At 31.8% G+C, this 26308-nt stretch overlaps 4 protein-coding genes across 8 annotated transcripts; 1 reads left to right on the top strand and 3 right to left on the bottom strand.

The window, feature by feature from the left end:
• Window positions 1-328: 328 nt before the first annotated feature.
• Window positions 329-4298, bottom strand: LOC111311773 (protein kinase dsk1-like). 2 transcript variants are annotated; one of them, XM_022911462.2, is made up of 3 exons: window positions 3931-4295; window positions 2491-3459; window positions 329-792 (listed from the first exon to the last, which is right to left on the bottom strand). In XM_022911462.2, exons 1-3 carry the CDS (start codon window positions 4135-4137, stop codon window positions 454-456), a joined length of 1515 nt encoding a protein of 504 aa, XP_022767197.2. In that variant the 5' UTR covers window positions 4138-4295; the 3' UTR covers window positions 329-453. The 2 variants fall into 2 exon arrangements, with proteins under 2 accessions (XP_022767197.2, XP_022767198.2); XM_022911463.2 differs by lacking the exon at window positions 329-792 and adding an exon at window positions 835-981 and having other exon boundaries at window positions 3931-4298.
• A 606-nt stretch (window positions 4299-4904) lies between these two features.
• On the top strand, window positions 4905-6838 carry LOC111311771 (large ribosomal subunit protein eL24). The gene is made up of 5 exons (XM_022911461.2): window positions 4905-4947; window positions 5634-5709; window positions 5797-5898; window positions 6230-6378; window positions 6492-6838. The coding sequence occupies exons 1-5, from the start codon at window positions 4937-4939 to the stop codon at window positions 6646-6648; spliced, it is 495 nt and encodes a 164-aa protein (XP_022767196.1). The 5' UTR covers window positions 4905-4936; the 3' UTR covers window positions 6649-6838.
• Window positions 6839-6871: 33 nt separating this feature from the next.
• Window positions 6872-11013, bottom strand: LOC111310997 (putative homeobox-leucine zipper protein ATHB-51). The gene is made up of 3 exons (XM_022910377.2): window positions 9790-11013; window positions 9176-9507; window positions 6872-8815 (listed from the first exon to the last, which is right to left on the bottom strand). Exons 1-3 carry the CDS (start codon window positions 9878-9880, stop codon window positions 8576-8578), a joined length of 663 nt encoding a protein of 220 aa, XP_022766112.1. The 5' UTR covers window positions 9881-11013; the 3' UTR covers window positions 6872-8575.
• Window positions 11014-15414: 4401 nt separating this feature from the next.
• Window positions 15415-20244, bottom strand: LOC111311770 (F-box protein PP2-A15-like). 4 transcript variants are annotated; one of them, XR_016341697.1, is made up of 4 exons: window positions 19639-20244; window positions 19028-19146; window positions 15613-16208; window positions 15415-15490 (listed from the first exon to the last, which is right to left on the bottom strand). XR_016341697.1 is itself a non-coding variant. In XM_022911460.2 (3 exons), the coding sequence occupies exons 1-3, from the start codon at window positions 19948-19950 to the stop codon at window positions 15746-15748; spliced, it is 894 nt and encodes a 297-aa protein (XP_022767195.2). In that variant the 5' UTR covers window positions 19951-20244; the 3' UTR covers window positions 15415-15745. The 4 variants fall into 4 exon arrangements, 3 of the variants coding, with proteins under 3 accessions (XP_022767195.2, XP_089616001.1, XP_089615997.1); XM_022911460.2 differs by having other exon boundaries at window positions 15415-16208; XM_089759875.1 differs by having other exon boundaries at window positions 15415-16208; window positions 19712-19851.
• Window positions 20245-26308: the final 6064 nt, after the last annotated feature.

Below are 26308 nucleotides of genomic sequence, written 5' to 3'. Positions count from 1 at the left end.
AAAAAATTATATTGTGAACATCTACTTATTTCAAAAATTATAAATTGAAAATTCTGCATAATAATATAATAAGGGTTTGTTAATCAAGTAGCTATAATTAATGTTTTGAATGATAAAAAGATTTTTGTTTAATTTAAATCATGATAAAAGTATATATAAATTGAAAGACATGTATAAGTCTAAATTTTTAAATATTCAAAAAATTTTGATAATTGGAAGGACTAGACCAAATGTAGTTGCATAAATATAATATTACCCACTATCTGAGTGCATAGCAAATTCATCTTGATTTTCCGATGCATATAAAATATATATATATATATATATATGAATGTAATTTCAGTTATATCTTATAAAAAAAAGTGTCGAAAGAATTGAATGTCCCATCAGGCACAAAACTAGTATATGCAGAAAAACTGAAGGGGTAGGCTTCTAGAAACTTAGGTGAGAGTCCTACCTAGAAGAAGTAGTTGCTGCCCTAGAAGATTTCGAAGCAGACTGGAGATCTTTGGCAGAATCTGCACTGATGGCAATATTCCCAATTCCAACCTCCATTGCCTCCCTGTCATCCATCTCCCTCTTATTTTTTACAGAAATATGAGTATCCGCAACTTGGCTTTGTGATGAAGACCCTGACGGCTCTAAAAGTCGGGGGCCTGCATTGATCCAAGGATGAAGAAGGCACTGAGCAGCACTGGGACGCTTCTCAGGTACAAAATCAAGGATCGGAACCAGGAAGTCGGTCATGTCATTTGCATTTTGCTCACTGAATTCATACTTCTCAACGAGGACCTTATTCAAGGGCCAGAAACGTAACCGACGGATGTACATTAGAAGAATTTTAATGTAAATCAAAATAACATTTTTCCTAAAAGTCTATGCTTTTCATTAGGCATATTCCTTTAACAATTCAAAAGACACAAAGCTTAAGTTTAATGGTCAAAAAATAGCTCAGTTGTCCTCCTATAATGGAACTCAGACCTGAAATTGAATAGAAAAAAATGTTGAACCAACTTAAGAACATTTGTGCTTCATAATAAATTAAACTAGTCTTTAGCGAAATAAAACAAAAACAGACAGCACCTAATATGCCAAGCACCCTTATGCCATATGTTGCATTAGCAGACAGAACATGAGAAAACTCTTCAATGCTGCCAAAATACACACACAGACACACACACACACCTATATCTATATGCACACATAAGTTCATCTATGCACAAAGCATATACACAATACAAATATTCCTAAATACCAAAAATTATTTTTAACATAATGCAAAATGTGATGGCACACTCTAGAGATTTAAGAACAATTAAAGGTAATCCACATATGCTATTCAACCATTCAGCATTTTCAGCTGCAAGTGAGCACTTTCAAACTCAAACTTGAAAAAATTGCATTCAGCAGTTACTACTCTGACAGTTGCATGAGAGTATGACCCCTTTCCAGCACATAAAAACCAAAAAAGAAAAAAAAAACCTTCGATAAAGAAGCACATAAGTAATCCAAAGTAATGAACACAATAGATATAGAAGCACTCCTCTCCAATCATATTGGTCAAAAACGATATACTCGCATACTCATAAGCTTGTCAATATTATTCTTCTGAAATTGAGTTCAGCTGCCAGAAAAGGGAAGAAAAAAAGCATGGCATGACAGATCAATAAGATTCCTTAGTGGGAATGACCAAATCCTAACTTTTAGAAGGTAACTGCTGTCAGAAAAATGACTGTCCATTGATAATTCAACTTTTGTTCTCAAACATAGATAACTTCACCTTTTGTTCAGCTATCATTTCCAAGTAACATAATAACAAATGCATATAACTTAAGGTTACAACAAAGTGGAAATGAATACCAAAATTCAAAGCATTTTTGGATCAAAGAAGTGGAGAAAATTTAAGTGAAATAACTAACTGAAATTATAAGTGAATAGACAAGATGAGAGATTTTCTGCCATTGCACTTTTTAAATCTCTCCAAAAGAGAAGAAACAAAATTTCAGTTTACCACACCTATTATTTTCACTCTTTACATTTCTCATCCTTCTTTCACAAAACAAATAGCCTAACAGAGTCTTACTATGTCCACTTAACAAACAAATTTCAGCATTTCAGCTGGGGAACCAACTCAAAGGAATGTGATCATCATATTAAAGATATGTAAAATGCAAAATGACTCCAAGAAAAACCCGTTTAACTAGAAGCTCAATATAATGCAAAGGAAAAGCACACTTTTGTCGCTATTTATAGCAACTCTTTTCTTTTTCAGATTCACTGAGTATTTTCTCCTTTTTTTTCCTTTCCAAAAACAAGGAAATTAATTACTTTAACTTTACAAGTGTATCCCCAATGCTACATCTTGAATGAACTTTAATCAAGAGAGATTGAAACTTTAATCAAGAGAGATTGAAAAACTTAAAAACAGACACATGTATCATATGTGGTGCAAAAAACATAAAACCGATAAAAGCATTGTTAATAAAATACCTCATCTCTGTCAAAGTTATCACCGCTGTGAGGATCAAAGAGTACATCACCCGTTGCAAGCTCAAAACAAATGCAAGCAAATGACCAAAGGTCTGCTGATGTAGAATACTTAGATCCCAGGATCACCTCAGGACACCTATACTGTCCTGTCTGAATATCATTTGTAAACTGTTTAAATGTCCAGCATGCATTCCCAAAGTCAACTAATTTGCACTTTAAGTCAACTGATGCCAACAGTTTCCGCCTTGTGGAGCGGCCTCCTTTCATATTGCCTTGACTTGCTTGATCAGTAGCCTTTGTACCATCAGCATCGGACAATCTATTGGCATTGCCAGAACTAGTGGGACGTTCTTCAACAGAATCCACATTTGTTTTTTCACTTGAAGATGACTCAGCTGCACCAGACGTTTCAGGATCTACATCAGCTTCTGCAGAAACTTCCTTGTCCACACACCCTTGAGCCGCTCGCTTAGCTTTTCTTCTAATCTTTTTCTTCTGATTTCTACTCAAATCCCCATTTGTAGACTTTAAAGAGTCCAGCACTGTCTTGTCCTTACTATTGGGAAGGATGATAGGGGTGCCTGACTTTCTCGAGTCCTTAGATGGATCTATCATTGACAACAGTAAAATATTTTCTGGCTTCAGATCAGTGTGTATAATGGAAAGCTCCCTATGCAAGTAATCCAAACCCACTAGAACATGGAAACATATCTCCTTCACCATATGAATAGGCATGCCGCGATAATCAGAGTACTTGATGAGTGTCAAAAGATTATCCCCCAAGTACTCAAACACCATACAAACATGCTGTCCATTCGCACCTAAATGATTAAAATGATCTAAAAGCTTCACTACACATTTTTTATCCTCTTTATCCCCATCTGCAATCTGTTGTAAGATCGTTATCTCATCCATTGCTGCCTCAGTATAATGCTGCGCACTTTTTTGTACTTTCAAAGCAACATAACGCTGTAGTTTAAAAACAAATTATTAAAATCTAACATAAAGAAAAGCAATTTAACTAAATCAAAGAGAATAATTTACATTTCCTAATGATTTTTAGCTGTTTAATTGTCAAATTGATCAAGCAAACAAATGCATTACTTTTAAACTTCTGATTCATGAATGATTCTAATTTGTTCTTCATAGTCCTGCATAATTTCTCTCCTATATTTTCTAGGCAATAAATCTAACACAATATTAATCACAAATAAAATGAAATTTTTGCTTTTTTATATAATTCGTCTTCAATTACAGGATCGAAAAACAGATTAATCAGATATTACTGAAAGAAACAAAAGAATTAAGTTAAAAAGCAACAAGCTAACTTCTCGCGTAAACTACACAGAATCACAGATTTACTTAATACGACGGCGTAATTAAGCTGATCAACTAGGGAAACGGAGTAAGATAAAGCTAGAGAGTTTGAGAGAGGTGTACAGAGAAATGAGTATCCCAAGCGAGCCAAACGGTGGAGAAATGGCCCCAACCGAGCTTGCTTTGGACAACGTAACGTCCGTTCTTGAAAGTGTCTCCGATTCTAACGGCGTGATAACCGCCCCGCCGGTAATCTTCCGTCCCTTCGTCTTCCGACGTGTAATCCCCGCTCTCACTTCCGCTCCACTCTTCTTCCTCCTCATCCGCCATTCCCTTCTCTTCCAAATCTAAAAAATTAATTAATAATTTTTTTAACAAAAAAATCAACAAATTTTCTATCGGATTCAACTGGATCAGTAGAACCTGCAGCTACTGTTATGACAGATAAAGGAATACTTTATGTTTAGATTGAAGGAAAATTAATTTTTAAAAAAAATTAAAAAGGAAAAAGGCTTCTGTTTTTTAGGTTTTATTTTTTTAATACGTGGCGTGAAAAATGGGCGGGATCCTGTGTGGTGATAATATTGGTTCAATGAGGTGTCATCACATCTCAGAAAATCCTGTTTTCTTTTTATTTTTATTTTTTTTTTTTTGCTTATTTTTACCTGATCAAAGATAATATGCTAAAATTTTATTAAAAAATAATTTTTCATAATTCAAAAAAATTTTTAAATAAATAAATTTGTTTGAATAGACTGAAGATTCAAAAAAATATTTGGATAAGATCGAGCATGTTGAATGTTACATGTTTGAATCAAATTGATTAAAAAAAAGTTTATTTTTAAAATGAAAAGGTAAATCAAATATTTTTTTATTAAACACTTCAAAAAAAAAAACATTGTTATTAGATTTGGGCTTGGTCCATGTACACTTGGCCCCATATTTTTATGGGTCAACCTAATGGCCTAAAGCTGTCTGAAATTCTCCAGTTCGTGGCCTGTTCAGTGATGGTAATTTGGTAATTTTAAAACAACATAAGGGCTGCTTATTTGAAAACCTTGCTATACATAGCAACGTCGCTAGGGTTTCTAGGAATCAAAGGAACGCAGCAACAGCAGCAGCGGCAGCCATGGTTCTCAAGTAAGCTTCTTCTCTCTTCCTCTTATTTTTTCTTCAAAACTGTTCGTTCATCACAATTTAATGATCTGATCTTGAAAAAGATTTCTTTCATTTGGGAAAAAAAATCGTTTACAGCCAGATCTGCTTTTGATTTTATATTTCAGCCTGCTTGAAATTGAGTGTTGATTTTATTTTCTTTGATATTAGTTAAAACATTAAGCGACGAATTAAACTCTCAGATTTGTGTTAAAATTTCGTTGTTGAATTATTACAATATTAATCGGTTTATTTTGACATGCATTTGAGTAGTTTATTGAAGCCAAAAGTTTTGAATTAATGAAATAAAATAGAATATACTGGCTGCTAAAATTTGATGGAAAAAGGAATATAATTAGTCTCTAGTTATGAGGTGGAAATGGAAAAATTAGTTTAGTTTTGGCATCTAGATTTTGGCAATCAAGAGCTAATGTCATTTTGAAAGTGCTAGTGTATGGGTCAATTTTACGTAATGGTGATAGTCGTTTGATTTAGTTAATTATGTGATAATCAAGTGAATGATTTGGTTCGCGTATAGGGATACTTTAGATTAATTTTTAAATTACCTTGCTGATATTGTTATTATCTATTGGCTTTCTTGCATTATTCCAAAAGATTTTGAATATTATCTTCCAAACCCAGCACTAAACTGTGTGATGTCGACATGTTAGGACGGAGCTTTGCCGATTTAGTGGTGCCAAGATATACCCAGGGAAAGGAATCAGATTTGTTCGTTCTGATTCTCAGGTAAATTTCCATCGAGTTCTGGTTTGAAGTGGTTAATATTATATTCTTGCACTGGTAATAAACAGTCTTCTTCATGAATTCTTTTAGGTCTTCCTCTTTTCCAATTCAAAATGCAAGAGGTACTTCCACAACCGTCTGAAGCCATCAAAACTTACATGGACAGCCATGTATAGGAAGCAACATAAGAAGGTGAGTGTCAGCATTGCAAACCCAATTTTATTCCGAAAATTTCTTTTTTTAAACTTTGTTTACCTCCACCATTTGAAGTACTTATATTTAGGTTGTGACTTGTGAGCAAAGATCATGTTTGTATGGTAATCAGATTTTATTACTACATATTAATGTCAATATGAAATGAATAAAAATTGAACAAGCTTGGGTGTCTCATTTCCCTTTATCATCTATGTGATAAAAGTTGGAACAAGATAGCTTGATTTTTATGATTGGATTGAAAGCAAAATATTTTATCGTTTCCATGACATGTCCCTTATTTATTTCCAAGTTGTTTACATTTATTTAGGACATTGCCCAAGAGGCTGTGAAGAAGAGGAGACGAACTACTAAGAAGCCTTACTCCAGATCCATTGTTGGTGCCACCTTAGAGGTTATCCAGAAGAAGAGGAGTGAGAAACCTGAAGTTCGTGATGCTGCTAGGGAAGCTGCTCTCCGGTGTGTGGTTTTTCATTCTACTTATCAGTTTCATCCGTTCCTTGTCATTGCTGATTTTCACATGTATTATGCTCTGTGTTTATGGAAATACTCCCTGTTTATCTATTGTGCAGAGAAATCAAGGAGAGAATCAAGAAAACTAAGGATGAAAAGAAGGCAAAGAAAGCAGAAGTAGCAGCAAAGCAACAGAAGACACAGGGCAAGGGTAACATTCCAAAGGGTTCTGCACCAAAAGGTCCCAAGCTTGGTGGTGGTGGTGGAAAGCGCTGAGTTTCTAGGTTATTATCTGTTTTTCCCTAGCCAGAGAAATAGCTAGTGTGTTCATTTTGAAGTCATTGTATGGACTTAATGGCCTTGGCGGCCATGTTGTTTTTGCATTTATGCTTATCCTAATACCATGAACTCACTGTTAAAGTTGAGTGATCGAGTAATTTTATGGATTTTGACTTTGTTTTTTTAACCTTCATGCCTGGAATTTGACGAAGTGTAGAATGCTGGTGAACAGCCCTCTTTTAGTACTCAAGCCTGAAGCAAAATTTGCTGCTTCCGTTGTAATTTTCTGATGTTTAAAATGTTTTTTTTTAATCTTCCATGCTCCATGATGGTTAAGATTCGAGGCTGTTTTGGTACATGCAATTGTCACGGACTTAAGGAAGAGTCTTGAATCTTATATCGAACATAATAGAAGAGTCATTGAGGTATAAAAGTATTTACATCATTTTTGTCTTGTGATATTTTTTGTAAGACAAAATCTGAGGTCAAGGGGTCAGAGCGGATAATATTTCATAAGGGTGTGAATCGTCACGAAAAGGTTGATCTGAGATGTCGGATGAGTGAATGTTCGGATTTCGGAATCGTGTGAGTTCGAAGCTTAAGTCTCGACTCGTAACACAATGTAGAGTCGAAATTAGGATTGGCTAGCATCTTAGGTAGTTAGCCTTTTGTTTGGATGGGGCGTGCTGTTAGCTTTTCGGAAAGTTATTTATATTTGATCTGGAGATGAATCGGAACTGTGTTTTCGATTATTGGATGATTCGGAGTGTGTTGCGTTGCATAATGTAATTGTTCGGGCAAATAACAAAGTTTTATAATAAGGAAGTTGAATACTTCCTACTATTTTAACTTAGTAATGGCCCTATCATTCCATGACATCTTTTAAATCCTTTCAGGCCATAGCGTAGTCATTTATTTTTCTTTCCCCAAACATCTAATAAAATATCTGTTATCCTACAATGGTCAATCATTTGAACTGTGGTGCCAATGCCACATCACTTTAATATTATTGCTACCAATAACAATGACGTATCATTGGTTTTGTTTGATTGCCTTATCATTACTTTCCCAAAGGTTTTTTTGGTTCTAGACTTTTTACCGGATTGTTAACTTGGGCAGGTTAAAAGGGTGGCCCGTTGCCCAAATATTTAATCATATGGATAGTGGTGCCAAATGGACTTTGAATTGGATTATTTTGGATTTGTTTCATTTTAAGTTGGGTCTTGATCATGTTTTTGTTGGGGCTAGCCATATTTTTTAGGTTTTATGGAAAATATAATTATTTCAAACTTTTCAAATTTGTGTAGAGTTTAAATTCAAGTTTTTCAAGTTCAAATTGTTAAAGGTTGAGTTTTTGACATTTTTTTATCCAATCAGAGTTGGAATTCTTTTCTTTTTTTTTTTTTTTTTTTTGCAAATTTTTAGTTTCGTGTTCATTATGCCACCTCTCTATTTATACAAAATACTGTCTCCCGAAGCAGCTGATAACAACTTGCTCTTTCGATTTTTTTTTATTTTTTTTTTGGTGACAGGTCCTTAGAAATTTATCCGCAGTCATTTTATGTTGGAGACATTTTTCTCTCTAAAGTATCCAGATTTCCAGACATAGCACCAGAAACGAGAAAACAATAAGAAAACTCAGCCTTATTCATGCAAAAGTATTTCAAGCTCTTGATCCAATACTCTGCAGCCTTTTTGGCTTTTTAAACATTTTAGTTCATATATATTACTCATTGATGTTATGTCAATTCTCCAACAAAGTCTTCAACCATTAGATCACTACATCTCCCTCATCTTACTAAAACTAATTATATAAGCTAGCTGATGTAAGATGGAGTAACTTGTAAAACTTGCTAAACTGAATTTCTAAATTATAAGCCGACTAAGCTAAATTTACTAAGTCTAATCAAGTTAAAGTGACTTATTAGGGATAAGAAGGCAGTTGCGCACCCCAGTAGGGAGATGATACTGGGTTATACTCGTCCACATTGAAAAGATAGTTGCATTCAGCGATCGGATGATGGTGGTTTGCTACTACCCTTTGCTTGTTAGAGCTGCGAATTGAGGTGCTTTCGACGGTCTCTTCCCCGGAGATTTCCGTGTAACCTGTGGAGACTTGGTTTCTTGTCGCTTGTTCCCTTAGCATACCTTTCAATTTCATGACCTGCATAAGGGGGTGAGAGTAAATGAGAATCAATTGGGTGCAAGGATTCAATGTTTATTTCTTTCTCAGCTTATTTAAGCAATCTGTATTTGTCAAGAAAGAGAAAAACAAAGTATTTGTACATCTCATAAATGAGTCATGAAAAGATCTTAAATACGCTAAGAAAGGTTGAAGCACAAGACACAGTTTAATGATTTGTATGACAAATGCTCCCCATCTGTCATGGGAGACTTTTTCGCATTAAAGTTTGCATTAATGAAAAAAAAGGGGAGGCCTCAAAATGGAGAATACATTCGTTTGTAGAACTGTGCCTGAAATATGCATGGAGAGAGAGATAGGGTTTTGAACATCTCAGCTAACCTCATCTTGAAGCTTCTGCTTCTCCCTGGAGATAACATCATACTCCTGTTTAAGCGCATCATATAAGCGCTCAAGCTGCTTAGCTTTCCATCTAGCTCGCCTGTTTTGGAACCAGACAGCAATTTGCCTTGGTTGGAGTCCAAGCTCCCTGGAAAGCTTCATTTTCCTATCAGGGTCCAACTTGATATCTTCCTGGAAACTCCTCTCCAAGGAGTCTAACTGATCACTTGTCAAACGCTTCTTCTTCTCTTGATTGTTGTAGCTGTTCTTGTCTAAGCCTGGAATCAACCCATGAGCCGCCTCTGCTAACCCTGGATGCTTCATCTCCATACCTTAGAAGAAGAAGAAGAAGCAGCAGATATCAAAATAATTAGGATTGTGTAACTTAGCGAATAAATATACATAGAAAGAAAGAAATTAAAGAAACACTTCAGGATGTAGCATGGTAAATTAACTTGCAGCTTGAACTGTATACTTGTTTTTTGATACGAAATGCAACCATATGTGAAGCTAGCCTTCAACTTTATTTGTTGAAAGTTGCTTCCAAGACTAATGATGAAAGTGAAACAAAAAGAAAAGACAGAATGGTGATTGAAGGGAGCGAGTTACTATACCTGGATATTGATCATAGTTATAGTTATAGAGGAAGTTAAGAGAAGGTTCTCGTCGAGAAACAAAGGTACGTAAGGCGCCATTCCAATCCATTTTTGACTTGTGTCTCTCCGTTGTCTTCTTTCCCTTAAATAAACCAAAATATATCAGTATTCCAAAGAAGTCGTTCCTCTGTTTGGAATATATGGACCACCAAGAGAGAGCGAGAGGAAAGTGCGCGGGCAGACCAGAGAGTGAGCTTAATGAAGCGTGACAAGAGAGACTCTTGCTTCTCTATACCTGTCTTTTGGGGTGCAACAAAGTGAATGCATGACAAGGCAAAACAAAACAAAACAAAACCGAAAGGGTTCTCTTTACTTCACTTTTGGGGTGCAACAAAGTTTAATGTGTGAATTTAAAGGGGAGAGAGATAGCTGGACTCTTGTCGGTTAATTAGAAGAAGAAGAAGAAGAAGAAGAAGTAAAAACAGAGTGAGAGAGAGAGAGAGAGAGAGAGAGAGAGAGAGAAAAAATTGCAAATGTGCAATCATAGGTCTCCATCTGGTCCCAGAAACCTGCCACTAGGAAACTGACATTATGCCTTCACTTTCTCACGCCTCGTCCTGACTCACTCCTCAGCTCTCCTCACCCACCAATATACCAAGTACTCCCCACCTCTATCCTTTTCCTCATTTTTCATTCCATCTTTAAAAATTATTAAATTTAGATCTTTGCTAAGGTGTTGCTATTTAGTGCTTAGTAGTAAATAGAGATTAGAGAGAGTTGGGAAAATATTGGGTGATAACTGAAAGGGGAAAATGAGACATAGGTGAGGCCAAATTGCAACATTGGAAGCTACCTTATGAGGAGGAGGTGGCATAAAATCACTACACAAAAACCTGCCACCTCTTACTGCATACTCATCCTATTGTTTCACCCTCCCTACACCACACCTTAATTAACTTGCAGTATCACAGTAAAGAAAAGAAGAAATCTGTCTCTCTTTTTCTCTCTTTGTTTTCTTCTCTCTCTCACAGTCTTTCTGTCCTGATGGGTTGGCTTGGATTTGGCTGACTACCCGTTCTGTAATTGAATTCAATGAATTTGTGGGGGCAGGCCTAGCTATGATCAGCTCATGCAGAGAGAGAGAAAGAGGAAAGAGTATCTTTTGCCAAAACAAAAACGTGAAAGAGTTAACGGTAAGAAGAGATGTTAGATCAGTATATGCTACATTGAGCCCAGAACTCACTGTCTGTCTTCCTTTCTTCTCTATTAATTAATATAAATATATATACATATATATATATATTTCTTTTATCTGAATTAAGGTGACAACAACACTTCATATTCAACAACTAAGAAAAGTAGAAACCCAAGAGAGGATTTGAGAAACTTGCACTTTCCCCTAAAGCAGGCTTAAGAACCTTTTGCACTTATCCAAAAAAATAAACACCCTTTGCTTCCTGGATGCCAGCTTCTCTAATCCCAAGTCACAACCTCAAATTAATGCTATATTATAGTATTTTTTTTCTGTTATTCTCACTCTTACTCAACTTTCCCTGACAACTAATTTTTGTTCCATCCAAATGAAGCGTTGAACTTCAGTAAACAGGAGAAATGATTTTTTTTTTAACTCTTGGATAAAAATACTTACAGACACTTTTCTTTTTGGTTGTAAGAGACAATTTTTTTATATTTTGAATTACATTATCTAGATTACATTTTTTTTATGGAGCATTGGTTCTCGCAGCATCTTCTCAAATCCCAGCATTTTCTCAAATCCAAATTTATTCTCAAACTGTAATTTTTTTATTACAAAAGTTATTAAATAACTCAACCAACAACTTTTATGAAGAGAACCTCTTTTTTTGGGGAAGTAATTTACCCTTTTCGAAATAGAAACAGAAGCCAGGATTCTCATGAGCATTTTGAATTTATGACCTTGAAAACAAGTAAGGAAGCATGCCTCAAAGTTTATAGCACAAAATTAAATGAAGACATTTACTTTGACACACTGTATATATACAGTGAAAATGTACACCAAGATACAGATGAAATTAAAATTTTATGTCGATAAAGATTTGATTGATCATAAATTTTAGCCATCCCTCCTCCCAGTACATCCGAAAAATTCAACTAAGCTTATAAAAATTGAGACCTTTGTTTGCTTAAAAAAAACAGGAGGGGACCTTTTTCAATCAGAACCTACAGTACCCATTTATTTCATAAATATATATCGGATGAATCCATAGATTTTTTATTTCAATTTGGTACATCATTTGATTATTTTTTAGAACACATTATATTTTGAATTTTTTTTAATTAAATGTATTTTCAAATTTTCAGAAAAAAAAAAATCTTACACAAACAGGAGATCTGTCAGTAAGATAATAGTATAGGGTAACAATAGGGTTAACTTTAGAGGTACAGCCAATTAAAGCATCGTAGCCAGCTTCCCGACCTTTTTTCAGCCACGAGATGCTGAACATGACATCCCAATGCTTCCTCATTTCGTTATCAACCCGACCCCTAAAATTTTACTGGTGCATCTCAGTCTGGAAACTGGTGATTTCCTGCATCATTTTGACAAACAAGCGTGAAGGACATTGAAGCCTGGGAAAAGAAAATTACTACTCTTGAAACCCCTGAAATTTTCACTTCTCTTTGAAAGCCCAAAAAGTCCTCAACAGTTTCTCTATTGGTCATTGACTACCCTCAACAAAGCCCAAAAGAAACCAAATCAGACCCAACAGGCAAAGACCTCAAACAGTCAAGAACGTAGGGTCGGAAAACAACATGAAACAACTAGCTCATGTTTGCTACATTTTTTTCAAATACTTTAAAGTTTTAAAGACAAGCTGTTAAAGCCAACAAGTTATTGGATTAATTTTAAGGAAGAATTCTTAGAATTTTAAATTTGAGGTTTAAATTTTATTATGTGTAAATTTAATTGTTTAATTATATTTTAATTTATCAGTTAATTATTTAGTTATATATTATATATATGAATATAATAATTGATTATAATTATAATTTTTCTTATATTTTTGAACTTTCAAAGAAAAAAAAACTTGCAAAAAATAATATAAGCTCCAATGAATATCACTATTAAAATATTTGATGAAAAAACAAACTTACGAGAGAATTTATTTATTTCGTGATTGTCTTGAGATCAAATTTATTAAGAGATTATGATAAAATAATTTTTTATAAATTTATTAAATTTGATATGAATAAACAAATTTAAATTGATACAAAAAGCGAATATAATAAAAATACTAAGAACCCTTTACCACTCAAAAAAAAAAAACATTTTCGATGAAAACAACTTGACCTTTGAAAGAGAAATCTAGAAACCGGCATAGCTAGGAAAGTACATGAATTCCTAAGAGATCTGGTCATTAATGTCGCCTTGTACCAGCTGTGCTTGATACCAAGCTAGATAATATAGATAACAAACTTTATTCTTGCAAATTAGATTTGGAGTGATAAGTTGAAATAGTTCCCAAACGTTAATCACAAACAGCATAAATCCTTTTGGTTGGGATAAAGTTATAGGGAACGACTTCGCTGAAAACCTAAGTAGAGGTAGAGGTTGACCTAATTGAATTTATAGCCGTAAAATTTAGACCTCAAATTGATGGATTCGGAAGCTAACAAATGATCAACTTGATGGCAGCCATTAATGGCCGTTCTGTACTTCATGCAAAGTTTAATGTACCCTACAGCCAATGTTGTGAGATGTAGGCAAGCTTTTACACATAGGGATCTGGAACCTATGAGAACTAAGTCATGATCGATGGCTTGAGATAAGGACAAGAAAATTAGGGTGGCGGCGCCGATAATGGACCGATGTCTAAATGTTAAGCTACATGAAATCCAAGTAATGAACGGGAAAAAAGGAACCCATGTGGGCAAAGGAAAACGCTATGCATTATTCACTCATGCAACAGAAACATGATCATCTTCAAGGGAAAGGAGATACTAGGAACTTGAAAGGGGCTAACCTTGTCGATGGCATGGCATTTTGAATGTCAGAAAAGTAACAATTATGCTAAAATTTAACATAATAATAATGATGATAATGATCCAACAGCTATCTCAAATATTAAATGAGGATAGAAATTTGCAAATTTAAAACATTACAGCTGCTGGTTCAAGAATTTAACTTTGAAGACAATGAGTTTCAAATGAAATAAAACTGCAAACAATGGTAAACTAATTGCAATCACAAATGTCGAATTAATGTATCTAAAAGCGAGAAGATAAGACTTCATTTCAACTAAAATGTTGTAATCTTAACCGGAAAAGAACGAACAATCAATTATTTTGTTCCAAACAGAAAGGGAGGAGAGGAGCAAGGGGAAAGAAAATGATCATTTTAATTATCCAAAAAAAAAAAAAGAAAACAATCATCTCATAATTACAAACTTCAAACACCTGGTTTAGTCCTAGTCAGATCATTGAGAAACATGCTTTACCACACCGTGTTTTAAGCAGCCAAAACTTCTTACTGGTGGTCCAGCCTAGCATAAACCTCTTTCATTTGCTCACAGCTGTAAGTCTACTCCATGGACCAACCTTTGGTAAAGAGGACTATCCGCCCAAGGTCAGAGTTTAAACTAGGAATGCAGCTTACTTCAGTCTTATCTTATAGTAACAACTTTAGTGCAGACCAATGAATGACAATATATTCAAAGATTGAAACTAAACTCAGAGTTTAACTCAGTTGGCTCTTATATCGATTCTTAAGAGATAGCATTCAATAGGTCTAGAACTTGAATCCCGATAGCTGTAACCCCTTCTCCTATTCCCAGGCTATGGCCTCCTATACAAAAAAAAAAAAAAAAAGAAACTGGACCACCTACCTACAAAAATAAGCCAACTCAAAACCACGAGAGAGCTAGGTAGTGAAATTTTGATTTCTTCTGTCATACTTTTCTAATACCATATGCAAGTCAAATGTAAACAGAATCAACTAATTCGAGAATGCAAATGGTTGAACTAATTGACAAATTATCAATTAAGGAAAAGTAATGATAAGCAAATGAAGTCAACATATTGCCTACACTTTTAGAAAATGAAATATCAATGGCTGAATTATTGGATAAATAAAAACCAGAGTAGAAGAGCAAGGAAGAGGAATAACAAGATAAAAAAGCTGAATGGATAATGAGCATATATGATTTAGACCATGTCATTCAAGTTGGTGAGTTTCTGGGTAAACCAACCCAACCTCAGTGAGTTAGTCTAGTACAATAGAAAAAGAAATATCAGCTATGGTTCCTACGGCTTAACCAACCACACCAACCTGATTAGAGTTGGTTTCCCAAACAGAAGGGGCAAGGCAGACCCACAGGGCATAGTTAATGTAGCAGTTCCACAATCACTATTGCAATCAAACTTAACGAATGCAGTAAATCTGGATATAATCCACCCCCAAAACAACACAGTTATAGTAGAGATGCCATGAATTTCATAATTAACACAAAAATTCTTTATGGTGATAACTAATGAAAATAATTTAACATATTTATTGCAACAGTTAAAAATTCATACAGATCAGAAGAGAGCAAACAAAGCTTCTCCTAGCACCATGAAGCTTTTCTAAAAACGTAAAGGAACAATAAAGGAATAAAACTGCGTTGGTAAGATATAAGAAAGAATTTAGAATTGTACCTCATTTGCATCACAACTAAGTTATGAAAATTTTAACAGAAAGCACCTGATGAAAACAAGATGATAAACAAGCATAATCTCTTAATTTTATCTGCAAAGGTGTAAAAGGAACCAAAACTGGATCAAATACATGGAAGTGAAACTTACATAACCATAGAGGACACATACCTCCTCCAAAAACCAATTAAGATGATATCCTCTAAAACAACAAATGTCTTTAGAAGTATAAGCTGTACGTGGAACCCCACATGGAATTTCCAGGGATCATTGATGATAACAAACAACCTTGATGTGTTTCCGGCTATTTCAAGATCCCTCTTCTTTTACGCTCTCTTATGTCAGTGGGGATAATAAATACAGAATCTACACAAAGCCCTCCTTTAGAATGTGTGCAAGCTATCTGTTTCATAGAAAATCTGACTTCAGTTGCTGGTTCTGAGTGGCCGACAATAAATTCTCCTACCTTGTAATCTATCCAGCATCCACGCTTATGGTTTCCATTTTCATAATCTTGTTCAGTATCATCTAAATAGTGCTCACATGATGTTAGCTGACCATCAGAAGTAGATAACTCAAATGTTACAGGCTTTAGGTGCCAACCATGGGTGTGCTCGAAACTAGACACCCGTCTTCCCAACCTTTTTGAAAATTTTCCAAGGTGAAGCCTGAATGAGAGGGTATAGACATCAGCTGGAAGAGGGAACTTTACTACTCCATCGACTTCAAACCACCATATTTGCTGCAAATAGGCCACAACATGGAATCTGCATGAAGTGAGACATAGAGGATCCTTGTTAAAATTTGTTAACATAGAAAGCTGGAGAGGAGAAAAAAAGTGGAAACAACATGTTAACCACTGGCTGATACAATTGGAAAATAATTTATTCCATCGCATAAAAATCTGAACACTGACTGCAGCAACTGAAAATTTTCCTGGTTTGTGTAGAATCTTTAGAGAAAAAGAAAAAAGTTCAATAAAAGTTTTACAATGAAGCACTATAATGTTTTCATAGGTAGAAACAGAATTGTTAGTATTCCATCAAATATTTTGTTTAACTAATTAAGCACCATGAAGTAAGATTACACTCAGTATAAGGTAATGGGAAGAAGTCACTGAGAAGTGAGAACCCATTCTCTAGTCACACTGTAAAGTGATCAATAGGAATAAAGATGAGCGCAATGTTAAAGCATCCTATCTACAAATACATGCCTTTAGTACATTAGAAAATTTATCTCCCCAAACACAAAAAAAAGAAGTTGCAATATGAGCCACATTTGATACGTCAGCTACCAGTGTAAAAGCATCTATACCACTGCCTGATGAGCATAACAGAAAATAGTAAATAGCAATCACTCAAAATTGAATGCCATGCATATAGTAGTGAGATAAAGATGAACATTAAAAATCAGATCACTCTTCACCAGAAAACAGAAAAATAAATTCATTGACACAATCAGCTTTACTGCCGCCTTGATCATTCTGATCAATACAAGTTAAAAAATGTAAAAGGTTGAATCATGCTAATTATCCAATGAGAAATGATGAAATGAGAATACTAAAACCCGGAAGTCTACATAAGCAATAAAGTTGTGCTTTTCTATTGAGCCCTCACTCATAAAGACTCCTAGGAAAATTGAAGTACTTCAGTAAATGTGCCAAGAACAGAATCATCAAAAAAATAATAATAAGCGTACCAAGAACTCAAGATCGTATCATGCCTAAAAAAAGGACTGGAAAGTTCATGGGAAAGTGTAGGGCTACCCTCTATGGTCTAGACATTGTAAATAAATAAACAATAAAATGCTCCAAGTAAGGCATCAATTTATTAATCATCACTTGGATGTAAGAAAACTGAAACCAGCCTGCCTTATCACGATCCTACATGCAGTTAGTATGGCTGAAAGTCCATTTAAAAATAATATAAAATTTGATTGTAGAATTTTTTTGAACATTCAGCAGATAAGAATCTTAATAATATGAAAATCAAAGCTAATGACATAGCATTCTTAACCATGCCTTGCTACTGAAGCAAAAGGTACATTAGGAAGTTTCTAGAAGAAACTATAACATTCAAAACATTGGTCTAGCCTTACATATGACAGCCTTCAATTAGTCAGTCAAATAGTTAACAATGGTAGAAAAAGGTTCAATTAAGAGCCACTAAGTCCCAAAATTCTCATATTTAAATCTTTTTAGCATCTGTTATCCCATAATAACTTCAAGTATGCTTAAAGTTTGAGAAACAAACACAAAAAGGCTCGAAGACCCAAAATGGTTACGCAACAAAAACAAAATTTGAGTCTACCATGTGATATAGGACTATCATCCCATTTCCTGAGGGCAAAATCTTAAAGGAATTAACAAGAGTGAAATACAGTATGCTGTAGGGTAAGAAGTTTAAAACATATACATGTGAGAGATTACTCTAGAATAGTAATTATGAGAAAGAACAAAGCACCCAATGTGGTTATAAGACTTGCACAATATATACTCATTTAAAGGCAGGGACAAACTTCTACAGAAGAGGTGAACTTTCAAAGATTGCTAAGGAAAGAAGACAACCTTTTTCTCACACCAACTCAAAAAATAAATGTTAAAAGGAAAAAAAGCAGCATACAGAATGAAAGTAGGAAAATGGCTAGTGTTCTGTTTCACTGTATGGGAAACTGATCAATCCTTATTAACTCTGATCCTGCACTAATGGGAAACATCAGTTCCTGCGTGGAAGCACACTTACGTACAGCATATAAAAGGGAGATAGGAATTGGAAGCTTAACATATCAGCATCCATATGCTTCTTTGTATATTCAACAAAGAGTTTCACAATTAAAATAGCAATCTTAATCCAGAATAGACAAATCTCAAAAAGATAAGGTCAAGACAAAAACCAATCACAATGGAAAATATCTACACATAAAACACCTCAATTTCCTAAAAAAATTTTCATAAGAATAAACTTACACTAGGAAGCACTATCTCCATTCATGAAAGTTCGCCAATTCCTTATTGCAAGATACAAGTCTATCTAACGAAATTATCTTTCTGTATACACCTTTTCCAACCCATCAAATATCCCTTGAGATTAACGATGTGGCAACCAAGACAAACATCATCTTTAAAAGAGATTAAGTAAAAGATCCCATCATCATCTCGAGATTAACAATGAATGAGCAACAAGGATGCAAATTTTCTGAGGTTTCAGCCTTTCCATATAAAACCATTTGAATAAAGACAGCATCAAAACAAACAACAAAAGCCTAGGAAACGGCGGTTAACTAGCTCCCAAATGCATTTCCTTCCACAAAAGAATAAATAAGATGTGCAATTGACGTTACAATTTACCAAATGTCCCATTCCAACAAATTTGTAGCTTAATCCATCTGTATGCTCCATGTAGAAGCAAAACCGACAAAAAATTATTTCCACTTTATACTTCTTCAAGCAAGTAATATAAAATTCCTACATGGTGGTTAAAACCTTACAAGAAACATTTCAAGATCTATCCCATATAAAGACAATGTCAAAATCAATAAATTATACTACTAACTTTAGTATGGAAATATCATGATATTAACATCTAACCTAGATTCGTCAGTAGAAACCCAATTCCAATATCTCCGGTCGTCGATTCCAGTTATTGCCATCCCTTTTGCAGATATTGCCATGCATACTCTGCCTGTCACTCTGTCCAGCCATACTTCCTGGATCACCCCATTTTCAACCATAAGTAATCGTCGCTTATTCATCTCTGATTACTACTGAACTCAAAATAAAGCAACAAAAGCAAAAGAAGAGGAAAAGCATTAAAAAAAAAAAAAACCCTCAAAACCCTTCTTTCCAATGCTCTCCAAGAAAACCCGGCGCAAACAAAGTTTGCTAAATATTTTTTCAAAAGATTACATTAATCCCACCACCTAAATTACCCAAAATCCTCATTTTCAATCCTTCACAAATAAATAAAGAGATAAACAAATATATTAAACTTACTCAAAAAGCTCAAAAGGCAAAAACAAATTTTTAAGGAAATTAAATTGACCAAAAAGTTACAAAAAAATCACAAACCTGATTTTCAGTCCTTTCCAAATAAATATATATAAAAATAAAACCAACGCAAAGAACCCAAAACTCAAACATCCAAAAATAAATATTTAATACAAAATCAAATTAAACAAAAAAATTTAATGATTACCTACCTTATTTCCATCATCAAAAGGTATGGCGTGAGAGAGAAGAGCAAAAATGTCTTTTTTGGACAAATTCTTGTACCTTTCAGGTGGCATCAATTCCAGCAGATCTTGATAATTGCTCGGTAGCTTCTTTTCCCAAACCGAATCCGACGACGCCGCCCCTCTAAACGCGCGATTTAACCTCGCCAGATTGCAAATCTCCGGCGGCGTCAAGTACGTGAAAACGCAAGCCACGCAGCTCTCTGGTATGTCCCCTAATCCTGGTCCCATCGCCGTCCCATTGGTTCCTTCGGTTAGGTTCGATAGAGACGCACCCATCGAATCTTTTTCTCTTCCCTTTTAAATTTTTTTCTGTCGTTTCTAAATATACAATTTACTGTGAATTTCGGAATGTTTCTTTTTTTAAGTGAGGGTGGTGCGAAGAGTGAAGAAGGGAGGGGGAGTACCTGGCGAGGGAGAAAATTTCTAGATATTTTCTACCACTTTTTTTTTTCCGGGAAAATGCGTTTCTACCTTTTAGGAAGGTGGGAAAGAAAGTGAGGGAAAATGTAAGGGATTTTCCTTTTGAGGATGGTTAAGTTTGGTCCACTACGAGAACGGAAAGGTATCTTGGGTTGGACCATAAATTAAATGTATTAGTAAATGTTGGAAAATTTTTGGTTTTTATGGCTTTTTAGTTTTCTTAATTAAGTATTTTATTTATTTACTTATTTGCCAATAATTTTTAAAATTTTAAATTTTATAATTATTAAAAAAAAAATTTAAAATGATTATATAAATTATAAATTTTTTTGTTAATTTTTATATTTAAAACTTTTAATATTTATATTTTAATCCCTGAATTTAAATTTTTAAAATTTCATCAATAAATAGCATAATTATTAACAAATTTTTTCACTTTGACCATGGGTGCCCACATCTTTATATTTTTAATCTAAACCAACCATATTGAATTAAGATTTAATTGAAATTAATATCATTACATACAACTAACCATAAAAATATTTTTCTTATATGGTGTTATGATTTCATTGAGCTTTTAGAAAATGATTTATTGTTATTCGACATTGCTACATTCTTCTAAAAAAATTATTTTTTATTAATTTGATTTTTGTGATAATATTTTAAAATAAAATTTTAAATGCATAAAATCCATGCAAAGAATGTCATCTTAATATTATTTAATAAAAAATTAGATTAAGATAATTTTTAAAAACTCTTCTAATTGCATTACAAAGAACATTGTTTTAATTATTCCAACCTATCAATTTTATTTAAGTGGGTATTTTCTAGATGTATTTTGACGTTTTTTTTTTTTCTTTTTTTCAAAGCTTTAATATTTGTAACCGATTATAAATGCATATTGATTCGAGTGATAAAAAATTATATTTTTTTAACAAAATTTTAATTTTAAATATTATAAATAAAAAAATAAATTTATAAAAATTTATCTCTTTTAAAAATTTTAATTCGATAGATTAATTAAAATATAAATAATTATCAAACATCAAAAATTTCGTACAAAAAAAATATTTGTAACCAGCCAGTATAATCCAAGACTAAGAAAACGTGAAATTAGACAAATAAAGTAAAAAAAAAAAAAAAGACAATTTTTTCCAAATATATAATTTTGTCATCGACAATGAGTTGGTTCATTGTATTAAAAGTCGGATGTCTTGTCATGGCCAGTTGCCTCGGTTGAATACTTGGTATGGAAATCTTTCCTTTTTTTTTTTGTTTTTTTCTGTGGTTGCTTTCCTTAGGATATTTCTGTCTCTATATGTTCAAACATTTAACAACAAATTATATGAAAGCAAATCATAGTAAAAACTGTTGTATGTTAGGTGTGTTACAAATCCTGAATCTGGTTCAGCCAAACCCGACATCATTTTTTTTTTTTTTTTTGTCAAAACACAGTATTATTGCTATGTAGTCAAGGCTTTGAAACCAACCATCATTTTCCCTCCAATTTTCCCTACCTCAAATTCTTCCAAAAGGAACACGTGCAGTTGAAAAAGATGAATAAATAAACTTGATTTGACAATTTTATTTTCTTCGTTTTAAAATAAAATAATTCACTCACCATTCGTGTTTATTAATATATTTTTTTAATAACGAAGATTGCAGCCAGTCTAAAATTTTTTTTTAAATAAAATTTAAAAATTATATGTATTAAATGTTATTTTTTAAAAAATAATTATATAAACAGTTAAATTATAAATTTTTATTTTTTATATATATTAGTTAATTTTTTTAACGCTTAAATGAAAGGCTTAAACATAGCGGAAAAAGGTGGAAATCTTGACTTCTCAAAGTTCAAATACAGAAGTTTAGATAATTTAAGAGCTTTGTGTTTTAACTCTTTATTTTTATTATTTTTTATTAAAAAATTTGTAATTTAAAAAAAAAATGTATTGAGAGTATTAAAATTTAGATATGAAATTGATTAAATATTATTTTTTAAATATGATTACATAAATTAATTAAGTTAAAGTTTGAGTTCACTTAACATTGTTAGTTGATGAATTAATGAATAATTATATTATCTTTTTTATTTGAAAATTAAAAAAAATTGAATTAAGTCTTTGAATATGAAATATATGTATCTATCAAATATTTGAGTATTGACAATAATTAATCTAATAATATTTGTTTGTAAACTTATTTTAATACGAACTATTTAAAGATGTTTAAGATCATAGTCAAATTTATCATTTCAAGTATAATTTTTAAATTAAATTAACTAACAATTAAAAAATTATAAAGCAGATAAAGAAAATAATCGTTAAATTGGAAGATAAGGAATTGGAGAAATTAGGGTCATCGGATGCAAATCGCATCATGAAAATGAAACATTAGGGGTTTTTGTTTATGTTTAAGATTTTCTTATCTCATTCAATTTGATTGTGTGTTCATGTCCCCATCACCACCAACATTTCTTTCCCTTATGGAATGGTAGTTCAATTTCATTATCCCTCTCCAACACTTAGATTATAAAAAAAAAAAGGTTAAATGTTTTTTACAAAGTTTCCAAGGAAAAGCACTTGTATTGGTTAGTCAGTCTCCTCGAGTGGATGTCTTTTGCCAAACCATGCACGGCTCTCAAAATTTTCAGAATTTCTCTTGCTTTCACGTCATTGAATGGGTAACGTGCAAGATTGTGAATTTGATTTCTCTTATTCCTGTTCGAGTTTTTTTTTTTTTTTTTTATATGGTAGTATTACATCATTGTTATTACAATTCATTAACAAGTGAAATTATTATTAATCTTTTTAATATTAAAAACGAGAGATTCCATCGAGTACATACTAATTATTGAATAAATATTTCAAAACCATTTTACTTTAATGATTAATTGAGATATAAAGTAATTATTGGACATAAAAAAATTTCAGATAAAAAAATAAAATGTTATCACTCACTTTTTATAGTAAATAATTGAGAAATTTAAAATTTAATTTTGAGATAAAACAACAGATTAATATTGATTTGAAGGTTAATTGTGAAAATAAATTTTATATTTACATTATGTTTGAATAAATATTAATAAAAGAAAAGAAAAGAAAATAATGAAAAAGATAGTTTTTTAAATGAAGGAAAATGATATATGTAACATTTATTTTGATAATTAAAATTAATTAAAAAAATGAAATAAAATGAATTATAATAATTATTGTTTGGATAAATAATAAAAAAGAAAATAAACGATTCATTATAATAATTTTTTTCAATTAAAACATTTTCATTGCTTGTGATTTTAGAGCATTCATGAATCATTATATGTTTGCTATATTGTTTGACCTCACAATTACTGTTATATCAATAGTTTTTAATCAAGTTAAATAGAAAGATATTTTACAAACATGTATTGATGGATTTTGAGCTAATCAATCATCTCATAAACCCAAAAAATATATCTATTCATATTCAACCATTCATTAAAATCAAATCACCAAAAAATTATAAAAAAAATTTATTTTGAAAAAGATACGTGAAACTTACTTGAAAAAAAGATGTGACTTTGAAAAAATTACAAGATGATTATAATCTGCTTATATTTTTTTATTAAATTTTTAGTATTAATAAAAAAATAAATATAATAATCTTTTATAAAAAAAAAACTTTTTTCCCTAGCTTTTTCTCTAAATTTGAGTATTAAAAAAATTAAATTTACAAAAGAAACCAAAGATTATTTAATTTTTACTTTTTTTTTAAATAAAACTTTATCCAAACAAAAAAAAAATGAAGATTTTGTTTCATTTACATTCATTTACTTTAATTTTCTTTCTTTCCTCTCCCTCGATCCAAACATATTGTTAGAGTTAATAATGTCCTTACTTAACTCTAGGTCTCTAAGGTTTGTTTACCCAAGTTGTGCTTCTCATTTTTCATTTGAGCTGAGCTTTTGTTCTCTTTCCTTTCGTTTTGTTTTTGCATCTTTGAAATTGTATTTCCTTTGTTTTTTCAGGTGAAGATTTTTTTTGTCTGTTTTGTTTTTGTAAAATATAAAATGGATCCAAACAAAATAAAAATGAAAGCTACAGAGATTCCAATGAAATCCAGCAGTTACGATATCCAAAGTCGAACGCAGCTGAAGATTGATAAGCCCCCCCCCCTTTTGAGACCAGCAAAAGACGACACCAAGCCTAACCTTCAAGATCCAATAGCTCTTCCTCTTCTGTCTTTCCTTTTCTTTGCGTCAAAGTAATATTGTTTCGAGTGTTTGTTATAATTAGTATCAAATTCTTGCAGTTCCTTTTGTGTGGGTTTTTGAAAATTTTTTGTTTTTATTGTTGGCTGATACTAAGATCACACCCAATGACACAGAGGAAGCACTGCTGCGAGCCTGCGATTGCCTCCTTTTCTTGCACTGAGCCCATTACTCAAATTCAACGTTTTCTTTTTTTTTTTTTCTTTTCGCCCTGATTTTTATGTATTTTGATATAATTTAATAATTTAAAATACGATATGATGATATATTATGAACATAATATAAAAAAATATAAAAATAATATGATTTAAAATTTTAGTAATAATTATATATAAATTTATTAATATAAAAATATATATTTTATATTTTCATATTGACAATAATTATGACATATAGTTTTTATATAAAATATATTATTTATATATAAATTTTTATATTTTATATAATATGAATATATGAATCATCTAATTATCTTTTCAAATTGATGTATAATTTTTTAAAATGTTGTCTGTTTTTCTTTTTTAAAGTAAAATTTAAATCAATGACTGTTGTTGACAAAAAGTTTTGGGTTAAAATTGGCTGCTACTACTTCGTAGATGCATGGAATGCATAGGATTTTTGTTTCACTTCATTGGTGGAATTAACATAATTTACAAGTGCAGGCTTTAAATCGAACCTATAACTTTATAATAAACTGTAATTTCAACATAAAAAAATATTATTTTATTTTGAAGTTAAATAATTTAGGTCTCAAATAGACATTAATTAATTAACACATGCTCTATGCATGTTTAAAAGAAAAATAAAAGTTTTCTAAAGTTATGATATGGTGGACAAGTCCAGAAATGACATGTTTAATTGCTAGAGATCTAACAATCATCTTTAAAAATATATACTTACTGTTAAAATGATAAATTTCAATTTTCTGATTAATTGGGAGGTTAATTGAATGACAAAATTAATTTTTTTTAATTTCAATCATCCACTATTTTTTTTATTTTGTTACTTATAGGATAATTTTTTTCTCTTAAAAACAAAATTAAAATATATAGGAAAAAAAAAAAGGAAAGAGAAGAGAAGGAAATTTATGAATTTTTTATTTTTCCACTTATTAAATTTTCATTTAATTTTTTAGAAAAATTATTTTTCATAAAAAAAAGTTACAAAAAGTGAAAGGAAAGAAAAAATAAAAGAAAAAAGCGTTAATTGAAGTTTTTTTCATTTTCTTTCGTTTAATTGTATCTTAATTTTTTAAAATAACTATTTTCATGAAAAATATTATAAAAATATAAATATAAAATATCAATAATCAATAATCACCAATAAATTAATTATCAATAATAATAAACACAATTCAATTTGTTCGAAACCATCCAATTGAAGTGCTTAATTAATTGTCAGAAAAGAATTTTCGTTTATTATTTATTATAAATAAAAGATTAAAATCATAAAAATATATAATAATAAAAAAATATAATACATAAAAAATCAAATTATTTCATTAAAAATTATGATTTTTGTATTGTTCTTTTTTCTTCACAATTAATTTAATAATTAAAAAAATCACACTACTCTTAAAATAATACAAACAATTAATAAAAAAGCAATATTAACGAATATTAATTACTGTAATTAATTATTTTATTTTTAATATTTTATAATATTTTGTATGTATTAAATTTTTTATTATTTTATTTTAAAATAATAAGAATATTAAAAATTAAAAATTGAAAAAAAAAAAAAAAACCCCAGCGTAGCGGGGCGTGTTCTAGTGCCAATCAAAATATCCACTACAACTTACAAATGCATTGATTGATTATGATAAATAAAGACAGCTGGCCCAATAAAACTGCAGGGTAGGAAGAAGATCCAAATTGCTGCAAAACAATTGGAAATTTTATGCCCAAGGAAATCACATCCATTTCTGCCTATAACACTTTACTGTGCAAAAGTGTTTGGATCAGA

Source organism: Durio zibethinus, chromosome 1, assembly GCF_047325235.1.
Source record: "Durio zibethinus cultivar Kanyao isolate XHJ-2024 chromosome 1, ASM4732523v1, whole genome shotgun sequence".
NCBI lineage: Eukaryota > Viridiplantae > Streptophyta > Magnoliopsida > Malvales > Malvaceae > Durio > Durio zibethinus.
This window is presented reverse-complemented; position numbering and strand designations above follow the sequence as displayed.